This window comes from Pleuronectes platessa, chromosome 4 (assembly GCF_947347685.1).
Source record: "Pleuronectes platessa chromosome 4, fPlePla1.1, whole genome shotgun sequence".
In the NCBI taxonomy this organism is placed as follows: Eukaryota; Metazoa; Chordata; class Actinopteri; order Pleuronectiformes; family Pleuronectidae; genus Pleuronectes; species Pleuronectes platessa.
The window spans coordinates 9923081-9941527 of NC_070629.1; the positions used below are offsets into that span (position 1 = coordinate 9923081).

At 41.9% G+C, this 18447-nt stretch overlaps 3 protein-coding genes across 10 annotated transcripts in view; 2 read left to right on the forward strand and 1 right to left on the reverse strand.

The window, feature by feature from the left end:
• c4h12orf43 (chromosome 4 C12orf43 homolog) lies at nt 1–2673 on the forward strand. 2 transcript variants are annotated; one of them, XM_053420323.1, is made up of 6 exons: nt 1–134; nt 423–450; nt 1405–1503; nt 1591–1664; nt 1760–1847; nt 1950–2673. In XM_053420323.1, the coding sequence occupies exons 1-6, from the start codon at nt 14–16 to the stop codon at nt 2308–2310; spliced, it is 771 nt and encodes a 256-aa protein (XP_053276298.1). In that variant the 5' UTR covers nt 1–13; the 3' UTR covers nt 2311–2673. The 2 variants fall into 2 exon arrangements, with proteins under 2 accessions (XP_053276298.1, XP_053276297.1); XM_053420322.1 differs by having other exon boundaries at nt 1405–1664.
• Nucleotides 2410–8948, reverse strand: hnf1a (HNF1 homeobox a). Of its 3 annotated transcripts, none has more exons than XM_053420312.1 (10): nt 8332–8946; nt 7081–7280; nt 6746–6923; nt 5113–5342; nt 4853–4995; nt 4615–4756; nt 4339–4524; nt 4145–4260; nt 3966–4050; nt 2410–2982 (listed from the first exon to the last, which is right to left on the reverse strand). In XM_053420312.1, the coding sequence occupies exons 1-10, from the start codon at nt 8628–8630 to the stop codon at nt 2849–2851; spliced, it is 1713 nt and encodes a 570-aa protein (XP_053276287.1). In that variant the 5' UTR covers nt 8631–8946; the 3' UTR covers nt 2410–2848. The 3 variants fall into 3 exon arrangements, with proteins under 3 accessions (XP_053276287.1, XP_053276288.1, XP_053276289.1); XM_053420313.1 differs by having other exon boundaries at nt 5143–5342; nt 8332–8944; XM_053420314.1 differs by lacking the exon at nt 2410–2982 and adding an exon at nt 3169–3630 and having other exon boundaries at nt 8332–8948.
• Nucleotides 7817–18447, forward strand: part of msi1b (musashi RNA binding protein 1b) — a 25247-nt gene continuing 14616 nt past the window's right edge. The window contains exons 1-6 of one of the 5 annotated variants that reach the window (XM_053420319.1): nt 7817–8095; nt 8471–8856; nt 13841–14231; nt 14544–14584; nt 15089–15170; nt 15342–15426. In XM_053420319.1, the coding sequence (XP_053276294.1) occupies nt 13879–14231; nt 14544–14584; nt 15089–15170; nt 15342–15426 (561 nt within the window). In that variant the 5' untranslated portion in view covers nt 7817–8095; nt 8471–8856; nt 13841–13878. Of the gene's footprint in view, nt 8857–13840; nt 14232–14543; nt 14585–15088; nt 15171–15341; nt 15427–18447 lie in introns of all 5 variants that reach the window. The other 4 variants (XM_053420320.1, XM_053420316.1, XM_053420321.1 and 1 more) reach the window with 4 other exon arrangements.

The following is an 18447-nucleotide window of genomic DNA, read 5'->3' on the forward strand; positions in this document are numbered from 1 at the left end:
ATGCGTCCTGAACATGGCGGCTTCAGTTAAAAAGATGGTCGGCGTGTCAGACGAGTCCAGCAGCAGCAGCGACGACGAGGCGCTGAGAAGGTGTCAGGAGGCCGTGTGGGAGACACGAGCTGTGCCGGAGAAAGGTGAACGTTGTGTTTGTTTGTTTGTTAGTTTGCGTGAGAGAGGATGTCACAAGCCCCTGTCGCGATGGTGAAGTTCACCCACAGTCACACTTCTCCTTGTACAGATGTGTTAGCTGAGTACTTTGAGTTCAGGTAATGTTACATGACAAACATAAAGATACACATTGTCTTCCTCTAATCGCAACTGAACGTGCTCGTCTACCTGAACAGTGTACTAGTATATCACAGTACTAGTATATCATTATTTACAGTCAATTGTTGATTACTTGTTTTTCTGTGTATTTTCAGAGGACAACAATGTGAAGCAGTCTAAACGGTATGTCTGTTTCCTGTAACCACTCAAGCAATAGCCAGTCTACTTAAAACAGTAGTGTAACAGTAGTGTAACAGTTGTAAAGTTATAATAAACTTTATTTATTGTGCACTTTTCAAAGTGTTCAAACAAATAAGAACAGAAAATATATGCAGTGCAATTTAAAAATCTTAAAATTTGTATTATTGACAAATAAAGCAATGAAACACAAATTATATGATTGTAAGTAATATTATTAAATACGGCAAAAAAAAAGAAGCTTAAACCATGTTATAAAACGCTTTTTATAAGAGTGTATAAAAAGGATACTTAGTTGGCTGGCCCGATCTTTAGGTTTGCACAGTATTGGTTGCCTTCTTAATTAGCATCCTATAGCAAGGATTCAATAAGTTTTACAGACATGGTTACATGTATCTATCATTGCTGTGTTATAAATCTAAATAAGATTCATATGCTGTGTCAGGGAACTTGAGAATTATGCATATTTTAATATCTTTAATATTGTGTAATGGAAAACATAAATGCTTTTGATTAGGATGTTTTATGTTTAGCGCTAGGAGTCGCCATCTTGTCTCTGGCCTGAACAGTCTAAAAAAAATAACTATCTTTTAAGACTTGTAATAGTAAGGACTTGTTATCTGTTCCCTCCCGTATGGTATAATACTGAGATGTTTCCTTTATACTTCCAAGTTTTTTTGGCTTGACTCTTCGCATGCACGTTGAACCAAGGATCTTCTGTCAACAGATCTATGTAGTTATAAATTCATATATTCATTCCAGTCAGGACAGCTGAGGCTCCTCGAGTAAATCATTTTATTCACCACTTTGAACACAGGTTAGAAATTCAACCACCTTTCATCAAACATCGTTGAAGCAGCCACAATGAAACGTCATGGTGAAATGGCTGAATTGATATTAGTTGGGAGTATTTTTTAATGTTGTCTTGCTGTGCAACAGTATTGTCGTCGCTGAACATGAACACGATGGCAACGAGCTCCAGGTCAGCCAAGGGTTCCGAACGCACGTTGCAAAAAAGTTGGGACATCTACTTGACAGGTACATTTTCAAAAAAATTTCACATAAATGTGAGTTCAGGTTGCAACAGCTTTCTCACCTCATTTGTTCTATGTATGTATTTTTAAGTCATATTTCAGAAACGCAAACCAAGTCTTCATCTTGTGTGGAATCAGCAAAATGCGATGATGCCGATGATGAAGGTTACGTTTCTCTTGCTTTTAAACCTTTACTGCTTTTATGAGTTTTATGCAGTCTTCTTTTTAAACAGGGCTAATGAGGATTCTTTTTTTTTCAGGATTTCGTTTGTTTTCTACATCCATCCCAGGACAGACAGCGGAGGAGCCTCCAGCTCCGGTGAGGCGTCGGCCAGCTCCTAGCTCAAGGTTCTTACTCACTATAATTTTTATTTCATTTGTATTTTCATCATAAATGTTAGTTTTTTTGTAACTGTAAATACGTCATGATGAATTTTCTGTCCTTCATAGTGACAGCGACAGTGAGATGGAAGCAAGGCTGAGAGAGGCAGCTGTGTCGCTCAAAGATCTCTTGCCCTCTTTGACACTGCCCTCGACACAATCACCTCCCTCAGCGGAGCCTCCCTGCTCAGGAATAATAAAGAAAAAGAAGAAGGTTGCAGAGGGAGAAGAGGGCCATGTTGTTAAGAAAAAGAAAAAGAAAAAGAGGAAACAGGAGGAAAGTGCACAGGTGGACACTGCAAGTTCTCCAGTAAATGCTCAAAGCAACAATGAGCATGGGAACTCAGAACAGGAACACAAACAAGTCAAAGTTAGACGGAAGAGGAAAAAGAAGAGAGAAGGAAACGGAATGGAAGAAACTTCGAACTGAATTTCTAATGCATAACCTTTTACTGTTCTAGGAAGTTTGTCTGTCTGTGTTCCATTCTGCCATATTCCATCAGAAGCATGCAATAATTGGATGATGAGATATAATTCAAAATATTTTAATATTATTGCCATGGTTATACTGGAAATTACCACAATTTGTCATGAAAGAGACTCATTGAAGTGTGAAAACACATTTGAAGGCATAGATAAAAAAATAATAATAATAATGTTGGTAAAGTGTGGATTACAAATTTTTTTTAACAAAATTGTCCATTTCTGAATAATACAAAAAAATTGGATAAAAATACATTTTGCTGTTGATTTTTCAGTTGATTGTCTCTTGTATTAAATCTTCTCTAAAGTGGATCCTTGTTCCTTTTACATTCGAGTCAGAGAGTCTTTGAAACACCAAAGCTGATTCGTCCTCCTCAGCCCCCAGCTCCAGGTTTCTCTGGAGACGTACCCCAGAGGTAGCTGCTCATCACAAAACACTATCAGTCCAACTCATAGTGAGGAGGCCCTGCATTACCCGAGCACTGCTACTGTGCTGTAGAGACCATTTGTGTAGGGATGTAGGAGCTTATATCTGTTGGTGAAGGTGAGAGGAGGTGAGACTGGTGACTGTCTGTCGTCTGAGACGCAGGGTACAGCTCCAGGCTCTGGGAAGATGCAGCTGACGAAACATTGAAAACTAGGTTTATTTGGACGGCAAAGCTTTTGGCAAAATGAGTTTTGAATGTTTCCTTCCAGTGCCTCATAGAAGAAAAGAGCACTAGAAGCTGTGTGGACATTAATGTAGCACGTAACAACGTTTTTCTACTAATAGATAAAACCAAATATTGGCAACCTAGGCAAAGAATTAAGTCAAATTTTTTATTTGTTTTCTTGATGAGTAAGTTGAGAAAATCTATAGTACTCATTCCTTGGTGGAGCCTGGGGATAATCTCTGTAAGACTGGAAATGGGGAGACAAGTATCCTAACCCTTACTGAAGATTTAAAAGAAGTCCACCAACTACAAAAATTGTTTTTAATCTTTACACACACTGAAATTTTTAAATCATGTTATTCCCTGATTATTTCTAGTAGGTCACATTTGAACAAGGGGCTTGACACATTACTTAACTCGATGGTAAAATAAATACGTTTGTGGGAGCTTGAACACGGGGATTATCACTTCTTTCCAGCACCTAGTGTTTACAAAGTTCGGATGTGCAAGCTTTTTTGTAGTTTCAGATTATTTCTTGAGCAGAAGTTGTTATTCCTTGGATTGTTGCTGTCATCCTGAGGTTGTCAGACAGCTAAAGAAGCCAAGCAACCCATCTGCTGCCACCCGAGTCATATTAGATGAGCAGAAACGAGAGTGATATTAATTCTTTCATCTAATTTAGGAGAAGAAAACAAATGTTTTCCCCAAATGTTGCTTTAGAATCTTAGGTGTTAACACATTATTGCAGAACATCAAAACTTCTCGAATTCATCTATTGTAATTTTATCCATTAAAAAGATATATCAATGATAAATGTAGTGTGGGAATGGTCAAAAATTCCTTCACACTAGGTAGGATAGCTCGTTAATATTAACGTAATTAGTAGTCAATCCAATCATGTATTAGGATGTAGATGTCGGGGAATACACCCTTATTTACAGGTGCGTACCTGGCACAGGTGTGTGAGGCTGCAGGTGCAGAGACTCTTCCTGTAAATTCGGGTCCGTCTGTTCCTCAGGATCCTCGGTTAGAATCTAAGCAAAACATGAATGAATGAAAACGTGAAAATTAAGCACATTTTACTAAATCATTTATTACTAAATATTGTTATGAATCCTTTCTTGTTACCGGTCTGACAGTGGAGAGGCTGGTCAGATTCCCCAGGCTGCTGCCGTCAGTGATGACCATGGTTTGTGACAGCAGACTGGACGTGTGGTACTGTGGTGAATCGGACTTGCTGTACACTGAAACGTGGTACAGATTAATAACTCTGCACTCACCTAACATGTTTAACTAATCTCATTGCATTGCTGTAGCCTTACTGTGACAGGGCAGCTGCGTCATGGTGGCCATGAACGGACTGGCACACATGTGACTCTGAAGGTGTGATATTGGCAGCTGGGAAGAGGCTTGAAGCTGCTGCTGGAATGAGATTGGCTGAAGCGTTGTGAAACCACCCCCCACATTGTTTATGATGGGTACGGCCTGAGGCTGCGTGGAGGCTAAACCTGTGAATCAACATGTGAAAACATGGTTTTCAGATTTGTTTCTTTATTTACTTACGTGGGACAGAAATGAGGCTGGTGAGCAAATGTTACCAATGAGGAGTGAGGACTCCCCCAGGCTCATGACGCTGGGCAGTGAGGCCATGATGAGGCTCTGGGAAGAAGCAGAGGAGGAAGACAGACTGTGGAGGGAGGTCAGAGTGCTTACTGGCGGCAGTGGGCCACTGCTGGACACCTAAGACAAGAGGACAACTTGATGGTCATGGCAGCAGCACACAGGTACTATACACCATAAACTAATGTGGACAGGAACCATTTCACATTCTCTCACAGGCTTGTGGTTATGCGTCTCGAGGAGTGTGTGGCTGGGCTCCAGTTGGACAGGGCTGACCACTAGACGGCCCACTCTCTCTCCTCCGCTACCCCTGGCTGAGCTCATAGTGTCACACAGGATTTGCTGGCTGTATTTCACACCTGGAAAACAAATGAAGTCAGTCCCTAAGAAGACGGCATCCAGAGATCTGGCCATGAGAAGTCCAACTTTGTGTAACAGAACCCTCATTATCCTGAATTTCACTTTGTCCTTTTAACCTGCTTGTCTGAAGCGTGTCAGGGTACTACCATGGTCCGGGCTTGAAAGGTTGAGGTTAGAGGATGAGGCAGATTGGTTGGTGAAAGGCGTGTCGAGGGCCAGTTTGTGACGGAAGGCCTCCTCTTTTCGGCGGTTTGCAAACCAGTTGTACACCCGAACTTCAGTAACCAGGTTGGAGCCCAATCCAGCAAGCTGAGAGGGGGACACTCCTCTCTGGATACACTCTGCCCTGAGACAGGAGGGACATACAGACTGAGACTTTAGCTCATTCTGTATGAGATTCTTTACAAACCACCATGAGTATGACCTACGGTTGCTTAACATACTGTAGGTGTCAGCATTTGCACCATATAAAACTACCAGGAACACAAACGTTTTTTGTAAATTTTTTTCATCAGATTTTAGGTAAAAATAGCTAAATTAACTAAACTAAGCTAGTCCAGACAGTACGTTTTAGTACTTTCAAATAATAATGACTCCAGCCAGTCTCCACATATGTAACAGGCTTAGCCATTTTGAATCATATAATTGTTCATTCATAGTTATGATAGTTGAATGAAAAAGTCCAAAGACTAATTTCAACATCTAATGTTGAAATTAGCTACGTGTGTATCTGAACACATCAACAAAAATCACGATATCTAAAACATTGATTAGAAGAAACAGTTTGTAGCATAATGGAGAGGTCTGTCAATGTTAGTATTTATACATAAGAGAATTGAGATGAATTGAGCAGCAATGACAATTAAATTGGAAGTTATTGCCAGTAATGGTAGAATATATGAGTAGGTATATCAAGCAATCTTGTTGTAATCATAGTCCATGATACGCGGCCACCACTATCACGATCCACCACCACTACCCACCACTATTTTAAGATTAAGATTAAGATTAAGATACATTTATTTATCCCAAACACATGCACAGGCACACTCATGCAGGTAGGGAAATTTAACCTCTGCTTTTAACCCATCTGTTGAAGGACACACAGAGCGGTGAGCAGCCATGTACGGCGCACAGGGAGCAGATGTTGGGGGAGTAAGGTGCCTTGTTCAGGGGCACTAGACAGGGTAGAGAGAATCCTCTTGGATTTTTGGACAGATCAATCCAGGTTCGTCTTTTTGTTGTTTCTCCGTGAACCAGAGACGAACCAGAGACGAACCAGAGACGAACCAGAGACCTTTTCTGCCCATAGTCCAAGTTTCTGCCACTAGTCCTTACTAGTCTACGTTACAGATGACAACAACCTATTTTTCAATCACCTTTTGTTTTTTTTATGGCATTAACACATTTTCTTTCTCCTAAAGTCACATCAGCTTTCGATTTCTGTATTTGTTTCATTTGTTGGAGCTCTCCTGGCTGATTTGAAATGGGTGGGTCTCCATTTAGAAGAGGTGATGTTACATATACCAAACCTTTCATAGACAGTGTATGGTACCAAGTGGATTTTAGCAGCATTTCTTCAGAAAAGATATAATGCCATTTGTTTTTTTCCACTGCAAACTCTTTTCCCCCCATAACTTAAACTTTCGCTGATTTAGTCATGAGTATTTATTGTTATCTAGAAATGCAAGCTGCATGAGATCAGATACCAGGGGCATCAGGGCTAGTGTTGTCTTCACTATATATCACCTGTTACACTCCTCCACCAACCCCTCTCTCTCCTCCTTGCTGGGGTTCTTCTGTCGTTCGTAGGCATGGAAAAGGATCTGGAGGGATGCCGGACCCCACTTGAATCTGTTCCTCCGTCCTTTCTTCACCTCCTCTTGCTCATCCAACGATGCAATGCCATGTTTGGCATTGGTAAATTCTGGAAGAAAATTGTACTGTGTTTTTCTTTTGGCCTCAGTCTCCTAGAGGACTGATATTTGATGAGTGTGTGAAAATGTGTGCGTGTGTGAAATGTGATCAGTGGGTGAAAGCAGAAACTTGTGTCTCTGCAGCTCCACATCTGCTTCAGTACTCACGCTGGCTGATCTCGCCCTGCTTCTTGACGTACCAGCTGTACAGAGACGCTCTCTTCTGGTTCTTCATTGGCGTGCCCTTGTTGAGGTGCTGGGAGAGGTGGGACTGGTTGAGCCCTGTGGACTCCACCACCTCTCTCTGAGGGAGATTGTGCTGCTGCATGTAGCTTTTCACAATTTTTGCAACATGCCAGGGGTCCTCCCTATTAGAGAAAGATCTTTTTTGAGTGCATTTGCCTCCTATGTCCTCCTAAAATTAAAATTATTTGAATATATATATATTTTAGCTTTCCTCCGATATTTTTCTGGGTGTTTGTAACAATGAAATCCCTTCTAGAAAAGTGCTTAGCAGGTACAGCTTTTCTTTTTTACATTTGACACAAAGCGTGGCCACTGAGACGGAAGTAGAGGGAGGCTTATTGACAGAGAGAGATAAGGGAAAGCACACAAGGGGCAAAGTCCAGACCTTTTAGATCACTGGAGGGGAAAAACATTTAAAAGGTTTATAAAGCCTCATTTGAAGCTTTCTAACTGTCAAGTCAGGAGCGGTGAAAATACACAAAACAGCCAAAATCCCAAATTTTAACTGATTTAAATTCATCTCAGTTATATATTTTAGGTATTTTAGAGTCAAAATAACATTTTATTACTTTGTAAAAGATTAACATCTCTTATCCAATCCGTACATTCCAAATATTACAAATCAGGTCTTAGAACTGAATGTAGAAATATCACTAGTGCGTTGTGTAAACATGAACTCTCCTGACCAGCCCTCCTCCATTAATCTTCACCTATGCATGTAACTTATTTATTAAGAAATGTCCGGAGAATAATGATGGGGGTGGGTAATTAGTAACCAGCATAGGAGGAACCCTCTTTAAATTCGCCTCAGAAGCCAGATTGCAGAGAGCGAGAGGGAGAGAGAGAGCGATAGAGAGAGGGACAGAGAAGCAGGAGAAGGAGGAAGGAATGGGAAAAGAGAGAGAAGAGATTTAGAAGAAAAAAGAGGGGTTGACAGGTAAACTTGTTGTTTCCACTCTCACATGCTTAGTTGCGATGGTGCAGGAGGTGAAAGGAAAAGAGGGGGTATACTAAAAAAAGGGTGATGGTGAGCTGAGGCATTTTCAAATGTAACTAATCAGTTCCTATTGGGAGGCACAGACAAATTGCTGTGTGAGAACAGCAGTAGGTGAGAGATTATGGCAATTTGGCTGTTGTCATGGAGCTACCAGAGAAGTGCTGGGATCTACTTACTGCAGGAGCTGGTCGACTTCAACCCTCAGTTTGGCCGCCTCCTCTGGGGAAAGCTTCTCCAGATCTCGGAATATAGGCGGTGGGAAATCCATTTCTCCTTCCTCTGAGCTCTCGCCGTCCCCCCTCTCTCCCTTTTCAGCACTAGCACTTGTCCTGTCCTGCTCCAGTTCCCCCAGGGCTTGGACCAGGACGTCCCGGGACAGTCCAGATTCCAGCAGGGCCCAGATCATCTGCTCCTGAAGAGAGGTCAGACGGCTCGGCCTCGGCATGGCTGCCCTGGCCGTCTCCTCTCCCTCCATTAGTCTGATGACTTACCTCGCTACTGCTTCGCAAACAAACTCTGCTGTCATGTGCACTACCACGCTCAAAGGACGGCCGGCCAGCCAGCGTTGGGTCTCATTATAGCCGTAGTCCCACTTCAGCTCCACAGAATTTCAACTTTCATTTTCCTCTGTGTAGAATTTCCTCCCGATGTGTCCTGAGCTGCTTGGTTTTAGCTCTCCACCTGCTGTTTTGCTTTCAAAGGTCAATTTTCTTTTTTTCTTTTCTTTTTTTTAACCTTCCTCCTCTTCACCCCCTCCTCCTTACATGCGCCCTGTGAACTTTGTCCCCACTCTTGTCAGTCCCCAGCAGTGACCAAAGTACAGTTTAAAAAAACAATAAATAAAAGTGAGGAGAGGTTAATGCTGCAAACAGAGCTGCTGAGGAAACCAGATCACCTCTTAAGGCAGCCACAAAGGACAAGTTATGAAAACATAACAGAGAAGTTGAGAGGTACATTTATATGTGCAGATATTCTGTTTTCACACGGGGAGTTGACTTTTAGTAAACGCTCAAAAAATCTTTTTAGTCTCAAATTTGAATTAAGGATTTTTCACATTTTAATTTTGAAACGGTAAAAAAAAAATTGTAAAGGCCAAAGTTTCACATAATAAATTGAAAAGGCTTATCCTAAAATAAACTGAACGCAACCATAGCATGACCTGTTGTGCAGTATGAGCCACTTGAGAGTGCTGTTGTGCCATCGACACATGAGAGCAGCCCACCGGGGGACCAGAGTGACTTCAGGTTGTGGCCTGCACACACTGTGAAGAGAGAAGAATAGAGAGATAGAGATGAAAACTTTTCAAGTCCTCTCTTGAATTTCTTCCAAAAAAATTGTTCATAAATGCCTGTATGCCCGATGGTAAAAAATAAAATATCAAGTAAATCTACATAAGGCATCAAAACGAAAACTAGATTATTAAATTTAACATTATTAGAATGCTGTTACTGAAAATGATTGTGAAATGTGCATTTTATTTGTTAAGCATGAAGAGTTAATTTAGACTTCTTTCATATTTAGAGCCACCAATCAACATAAGGATTGCCTTATCGATTGTGACAAATCTTTGTATATATTTTTTGGTGTGTTTAAAGAAGAACTTACAGGTACATTTTCTTATGAAATTAGCCAGAGCAAAAAGAGTCAAAGCTCCTAAAAATGTAGGAAAGTATTCTTCTCTACCGTGAAAGCCGTAGTAGTATTGAATCTCAGCGATTGGTCTTAGCAAAGTTGGCGTTTATTCTGTACTTTAACATTGTATTTCACCATTTGGGGTAACTATTGCAGATTGCACTTAGTCCAGCCTATTTTTGTGTCTGGAGTTTTCATGACAGAAAATGAGCTTTTGTAAGTTTTAGCTCTTTGGTTAAAATGAAACCATGTGAAATAAAAAAATGAAATAGTTTACAGGGGAAATGTCTCTTTAGTGAAACTGGAAAGGGCAGCAGAAATGTTACATAGGACCCAAACCAGACACTGGTGAACTATAATATTATAAGGATAAAGGAGTAAATGGCTGAGAACCAGTGGTTTCACATTAGCAATGAATTTATTAGATAAGTGTTAAGTCTTAATATTTACTATATCTGTCAAATAATTGGCGAAAATAGTGCATACTTTACCAATTGTGGAGTAGAAGTATCACATAGCGTTCAGTTCCTGTTTCTGCATAATAGTTGAGTTAAGGTTACCAAGATGTACCTGTATGAAATTCAGGACCAAGATAGTTACTTATCAATAAAATTATAGTGAAAATAAATGCCGGGGACTCCCTGGAATCCCTCCTGGACCCAACTTTGAGAACCCTGATCTAACCTGTGGTTATATCTATTACCTTATTATTTTACACTCCATCGGCTCACTTTTGATATTTGAACTGTTTATCTCACTTTGTTATCTTTGCTGCCACTCATCTCCATTAAAACATCTGTCCTTTTCCGATACAAAGTTAAGGATCAGGCCAAAATATTGTTCATGGTGTGAAATTGATGTGAGTGAGTGTTATAATATAAGCGGACAGCCGGCATGTTTAAACTCAGCCGTAACTCAGCATTTTCCTACTTTCCAAATTCAAGATTTTTTCTTTTTTTTTGTCAGAGAAAGTTAGCAGGAATGATGAGTTGGAAGTGGACTGGGAAGAAAAGAGGGCAAACTGAAAGGGGAGAAAAACCTTTGAGACTTAATGTAGTTCTTTATCTTCACTCTCTGAAAACGCTCGCTTTCTCAGCCTGGATCACCTTATCCCGTTCTCAGGTTCAGCCTACCCGCACCTTTTTGTGTGGAGCTGGTGTTACCCCACCCCACCCTTGGGAAGATGGCATTATACTGTATTTGGAAGGGTAACAGAGCTCCCTCTATCTTCCTGAGACATGCCACTGACCTGTAATTAAGTCCCATTGTACTATTCAGAGGACACTCCTCAGCAAACAGACAGAGGGCAGTGTGTGTGGATTTCCAGTGGCTCAGATACCGCTGTGACTAATGCTCCGCCACACAAGCAGGGTTTATCAAAAAGGACCACATGCAGCACACATTAGAGCCTCCATTTTCCCTCTACAGAGAACTCAAAGCTATGTTGATTGGTAATGACACACAATCCACACTGTCCATCTCTCATTAGTGAGCCATTGCTGGCCGCCACTGTGGGTATAGTCTCACCGCCAGCTCCCTCTCTCTCTGTGTCTCTGCCTCAGCCTCGTGTTCCCCACACCACCACCCTTCCCGTCCCCAACGCCGCCATTCAACCCCATTGATCATGCATGCAGAAATTTAACACACCCCTTAATTCCTGTCCAAATAGCCCCTGTCCTACTTCCAGAGCTTCATCTGCTCATCTGCAGAGGATAGCGGATAGGCCTGTGTGCAGGCAGGGCACTGGCCTCAGCACCCAGTGAGGATGAACTGTGTTAGAGAGGACAATCACAAATCTAAACCGGTGTACGTGCATCCCTTGTTAGTTTGTCAAGTTGCCCTGAAATATAGATGCCTTGTGGGGACATAACCAGCACTATTCTTTGCTTAATGTTATATATTTTAGTGTAAGAGCGCACAAAAGTCCTTCAAAACTTAAGCTTTTAACCTCCAAACTTTGCAACAAACTCCTGAGTTTGACAGAATGTGTTTTATGCCCGTAAGTCAAAGCCGTCATTACCTTTGTTTGAGTCGCTCAGGCTATTGATTGGCCTTAACATTGGCTACCAGGTCACATGTTGAGTCAGTGTTGAGAAGATTAGCCGGAGCTGGCTTTGGTACTAATTAAATACTTAAACCCCAGCAATGAATGAGAACACAGCACCCAGACCTCCTGCTACACCACGTTGCACAAGCCCGTTTGCATTATGGAAGATGTACAATGACACACATATGCATTGTGGTATCTACGGTGATATCTACAGCTGCAAACAAGAGGACTCGTACAAATCAATCAGTGGATAGGTAGTTTTAGTAGAATAGGTAATATGACTGACGTCTGGAAATGTAACTCACCATTTTATATTTGTAAATTCATGTAACGTACATTATTACAGTATAAATGAGTTGTATGACTTTAAAGGAGAAACACTGTAACCATGTCTAACTATTTAAACAGGCTGGAGGTGATGATTGATAACTTATTTCCCAACTCTGACTGTTGGCCTGTAGTTGTGAAACTGATTCACTTTGTGACTTGACCATTGCACCATGACGTCAACACATTTATACAACAGCAAGTTGTTTGAATGCAGTCTTCGCTGCTATCAAGACATGATCTTTTAAATATTTATAATATAGCATATTATTATTATTAATATTATTTCTTCATTATTTCCACTTGATTAGTCATATATTTTTACTGCTGAATAAATAATTGAATCATCAATCAGTCAGGGTTAGGGTTAGGGTTAGGGTTAACCCTAACCCTTTCATGATTAGATTTTCAGTTTTTTAAACTTTTGAATACGTCACTTAACCAGTGAAGACATGATGACAGATGAGTTATTGTAACTGTAAATTGTGCCTGTTAAGAGTCTATTTGAACAGTGATAGAAAATGTGTAAAGTTAATCAAAGTTATCCATTATATGAAAGGAAGTACTGAGATTTTACCTACATAATAAAAGCCCAGTGCCTGTCAGAAAAAGACATGTAGTTAAAAACTTCAAGCTTAAGATTTAACAAATGACTTATCAAACAAATATTTATAAATGCTATAATGTAGATCTCAGTAGATGTAAGTATCAATATCAACGTTTTTGTCAATAACTAAGTCCTCCTGTGAACACCTGTTATTGGAAGATGATGTATAACTGTACCACTAATGGAACAAAGCAAAACCCAGTAGTTATAATCTATAAATTGTTTTTTATAGGAGTAGTTATAATGTCTGACAAATACTGTAAATTAATTTACAACCAAAATGTTGGTCTGTTGTCTTAGAGCTACATTATAACCTACTTTTTTTATATATATATTTTCGTTACTATTGTTATATATATTGGGCACTGGTTATGCATTTATTTGGTGTACATTTTATATTTTCCTTTTCACTTACAATACACTTTATATTTTATTTTCAGTTTGCATTTGATATTTTTTAGACTTAATCCTCTATTGTTTTATCCTCTTTACTCTCTTGTACATTGATATCGTATGATTGTAATCATGGAGCAAGCTGGCACAATAATGTGCTTTGGGATTAATAAAATCTGTGTAATCTTATCTAATCATATTTTATGTGTTGTTAAAACATGAACATGTTACAACTTTGTTGCTTTTAAATGTGATCTATAAATAAGTTGAGTTTACTTTACTTGCATGTCAATGGGGCAGACTTTATCTAAACAATTTTTTTTGCATGTTTAGTTTAATTTAATTAGTTAGAAAAAAAATCACAAAATAGAAAGCGGCAATATGATTAGTAATAACAAAACATGGTTTTCTTATTTTACCCCTACAATATATAATTTACTGTTGTATATCAAAAGTTTTCTGTCTTTTAAACGTGATTTATAAAAAGTCAATTTGACTTGATTTTCATATTTAATTTTCAAACTGTACATGTTTAGATTAGTTTATACCAAACGTGTTTAAAACATAAAATAACATACATTTGTTAATCACACAAAATAAACAATCAGCAACGTAAGCAGTCGACAAAAGCAAGATGCGCCTCTGTAAGTGACGGTTTTTGTTTTTATTTTGAAAGGAAGCAGGGGAACCTGTGTGTCTGACGGCAGAAGATTGATGGCGGAGCGGTGGGATGATAGAGAGAGGAGAAGGTGGGGGAGGAAGAGGAGGAGGAGCAGGAGCAGGAGCAGCGGTGCTCCTCTACGGCGGGATGAGAGGGAGGAGGAGGAGGAGGAGGAGTCTGTCCCAGCCTCCTGCTGCATCCAGCCCGCTCCCCTCTCTGTCACCCCGGGCCAAACCCGCCCAGCTCCTCTCTCCGCCTGTTTTCCCGCACTGCTCGGCCCGGACACACACTGCACTCTCTCACTCTCTCTCACACACACATACACACACACGGAGCGAGGAGACGACATGGAGACGGAAGGGAGCCAGAGCAGCCTGTCCACCACGGACTCCCCTCACGACCCCTGGTAACGAAAAAACTTTTTATTTTCAAAAATTCTCTCTGTGCAGCTCAGCAGGGACAAACGTGGTTATTCTGCTGAGGACACACACACACACACACACACACACACACACACACACACACACACACACACACACACACACACACACACACACACTCACACTCACACACACACCTCCACACCGAGAGCCTTCATCACACACTCTCACACTTTCAAAACCTCATTGAAAACTTTGTCTCTCCTGTGTAACCATACAAATATTAAACTCCCGGAATGCTCCTTTAATATGTAAATATGGACCTTCTCTCTCCACAGTAAAATGTTCATAGGGGGACTGAGCTGGCAGACAACACAAGGTAAATCTGTTTTTCCCTACCACTTGCTCTCATAGAATACCACTATGTCTTTCCTTTTTTTTTAAACTGGCATGGAAGTGATGGAACCAAAAGAAATTCTTCATATTTCTCTTTGCTTTCACGGAATCTGTTTATTTGTTTTTTCTGAGTTTTCTGTATGAAACCTGCTGCAGGATGAATGCCCCCATTCAGACCTGCCATAGACTAAATGAGGGATTCTGTAAATCTTATTAGAAAAAGGTTGGATTTAAATTATTAAGGCTGCAATAAGTTGAGATCTATTTTCCTTTTAATTGGAACTTTGAATTGGACGTTTTTTGTTTTGTTTTAGTCCTGATGATTTAGTGTTGTTACTTTAGAAATCTCGGCAAAAGTTTGAGCCTGGAGCCAAACTTATTTTAACTTGAAAGGTGTCCTCTGTTTCCCACCTCTTCATTCATCAATTATCGTGTCGTCTTTCCACCGTCTTTTGTGCCTACTTATTTGTTTGTGTTTCTCTCCCAGAGGGTCTGAAGGAGTACTTCTGCAAGTACGGCGAGGTGAAGGAGTGTATGGTGATGCGAGATCCGGTTACCAAGCGCTCGAGGTGAGGGAGCTGCGCGGCTTGCTGAAAGTTTATCTGACCCCTGTGATTCCTCTCTGCACATAACGTATGATTACATGTCAACATCAGTTTCTGTGTCATTAATACCCCCCCTACTCCTCTTCCTCCCCCCTTTTCTCCCTCCCTCTCCCGTCCTCCCCCTGATGTCTGCAGAGGGTTCGGATTCGTCACCTTTGTTGATCAGGCCGGCGTGGATAAAGTTTTGGCCCAGACCAGGCACGAGTTGGACTCCAAAACAGTGAGTTCTCTGTATTTACTTCCCCACCACCGGCTAATCCCATTGCTCAGTGTTTGATTAGTGGATTTTCCAATAATCCGCTGGAGAGGTGTAGATTGCTACATTTTACCAGAGCTTCCACCAGTGGCTGGCGCTTTCCTCTCAAACACCACGTCCGTGTGCGACCGCCACCGCATCTCAGACGTGAGCATATTGCACGATCAAGCGGAGACACATGGGAGCCTGAGTTCTCTCTCTCTCTCTCTCTCTCTCTCTCTCTCTCTTCTCTCTCTCTCTCTCTCTCTCTCTCTCTCTCTCTCTCTCTCTCTCTCTCGCTCTCTCTCTCTCGCTCCCTCTCTCGCTCCCTTCTCGTTTTGCTCCCCAGCCAAACAGGCAAGAAAATGTCACCCAGTGTCGATTTCCATAGAAACAAGGGGGAACCGGACTGGGCTGCATTCACTGCCAATCTTAGATTTGCTCTGCAGAAAGAGTGAACAAAAACTTCCACTCTGCTTTCTTTGCTTCTCTGTGCCCAAGGGGTGGAATTGACCTCTTAAAGTTTGTCAGTGGAGTGAGCAAATGCTACCTGAAACCATGAAGGTGTGAAAGCAGCTCCTCATCGCTTCCTGTTGATCCCGGGAAGAACAAAACCGAGAACATAACAATGAGAAAAGTCAGTGTGTCACACTTCGAGGCCCTCTCACCTGTGTGAAGAACTGTAACTTCAAATGCATAAACTGTGTGTGTGTGTGTGTGTGTGTGTGTGTGTGTGTGTGTGTGTGTGTGTCTTTTTGTCAGTAATGAATGTGGGCCGGTCTGGGAACAATGTGGCCCGTTGGTCGCCATAGGGACCACTGCCCCCGCCTCTCTCCTCAGTGGGAGTGGTAGCTGTGGGTTTGTCACTGTATTGAAATGAGGGGATGCTATTTCTTCTTTTTTCCCTTTGTGCTCTTAGCGTTGCACCGTCTTCAGCTTTTGTAAGACTGAAATACAGAAAGAAAAGAAAAAGAAAGAATGGAAAAACAGTAACAGGGTTATGGGCTGTAGAAAGTTGTGCGGGAATTAGCAAATTTGAATTGATTAAAATTACCGTGACGGAAGTTGTTTGAGGGAGAAGTCAAATTGATTTCAGTTTTTTTTTCTTTTGATTTCCCCAGTGCTTCACTGCTATAGTGTCACTTGCATGCACGACAGCTATGACAAGTTGCGCTATCATGGTTGGACGCCACTAACTTGCCATGGGGTTTGTTTCCATAGTGACTCACCCCCCCGCTCCACCACCCTCCACAGTTGAAGAATGGATCTGTCACAAAAGAAAAAAAGAGGGAGATAACAATGCACATCATTTACAATCATTTCTTGGATACTAGAAATAGAGACAGCATAAACAGACGCAGGCACGGAGTGTGTGTGTGTGTGTGTGTGTGTGTGTGTGTGTGTGTGTGTGTATGTGTGTGTGATTGCGTGCTGACAGCTAATCCTCCCATCAACCTCCTCTGATATGCAATTTATTGAGTTTTATACGTGGCAGACTCCACAGATGATGATGACGGCCTCCTTTTAATTTGAGTTTATCCCGCTCCACTTGTGCCGGCGTTTGCTCTGCGTGGCATCGTGGCAGTCGGTGTGTGTCGCTTGGCGGCCTTGGAGAGTGTGCGTCTGGCATGGAGAGGGCTCAGCGATCATCCACAGGGGTCGGATGGTGAGTAGAGTGGGCCTTTTTTAGGCCGCTCACCCTGCCCCCCTCTCCCTCTCTCCCTCACACAGACAGGTTATCCTGTTAGAGAGAGGAGAGAAAAGTTCTCCAGTGGCAACAGAAAGAATGTGCCATGCTGTGACCGACTGAACCGCTCCGGCACTGGAATTAAAAGAGCTTTGCGCAGCCGAGAGGCTAAAGAGCAAATACAGTGCTGCGGAGGAATTTATTGGTACTTATTGTGTTTAAGGCCAGATGCAGCCTGGTTCTGACCAGTGTAGTGAGGCAGGTTTTTTACTGTGATTTATGTGACAGCCACTGTGTTGGTCGCCCCTCTGGGTGCCCTCCCGGTTTCCTGCTATCTGTAAAGTTAGTGACGCCTGATGCAAACTGCACCTTTTGAGGGACAAAGTTTCCATTCAACTGCAGCTCCAAGGTGCACAGCAGAGGGTTTTTCAACAAAATCACCATGCTCCTTGCCGGGTTGCAATCAGGCATATATGTGTGGGCCCTCGTTAACCATTTCCTCGCTAACCCGGTGGAAAGCCGTGAGGGGAGGGGGGAGGATAACCCCATCTGTGATTAGTATGGCTCCCCTGACTAATAGGATTGGAGTCAACAAGCTTGAGTTGTTCCTCGGATGGTGAGTGTGGCCCAATGGGCACGCTGCGGTTAAGTGTGCTCCCAGCTCAGGCTGTGACAGGCAGCGCCCTCAGCCAACTGTTGCATGGCGGGGATGTAGTTTGGTCAAAGTGGATTGCCCTGATTTCGTAAACCTCCCTTGGAATTACGTTTAGCTTCTTCCCTGTTACCTTGCTCTGAGTGCAGAGAGGGCAGGTCTCTCTTTTAAAGAGCAGCACCTTCAAGTGACTTTATACACGATTAAATGTTGCTTTAAGTCACAGGTCCCCGCTCCACCACAGTTTATGGCACATGAAAATACTCTGGAATGATGACTTGTGTCGTATGTGTTTTTTATTTCAGCAAAACTTTCAATAAGAATTCTCAAAATGACAGGGGGGGGGGTTGGCGGTGCTTCTAACGTGCGACAGATGCACAAATGAAAAAAAAAAAAAAAATCTCCCAGTGACAAAGCAACGACACACACGCAGAAGACACAGTATAAGATGCCGAGAGAGTTTGTGGTGATAAGAGCTGCGCCGGTGTCTGTGTGTTGTAAAGAAAATCAGGTGATCTCAAGACCGGAGTTGATACGTTGCTTCCTGTCTCTGTCTGCCACACCCAGCTGCTCCACCTCACGCCTGAATAATACAGAGGATTTGTTGCTGTGTTGTGCCTGTGTAAAAAGGCAAACTCTGGGTAAACTCCGTAGCTGCTTCTCCTGA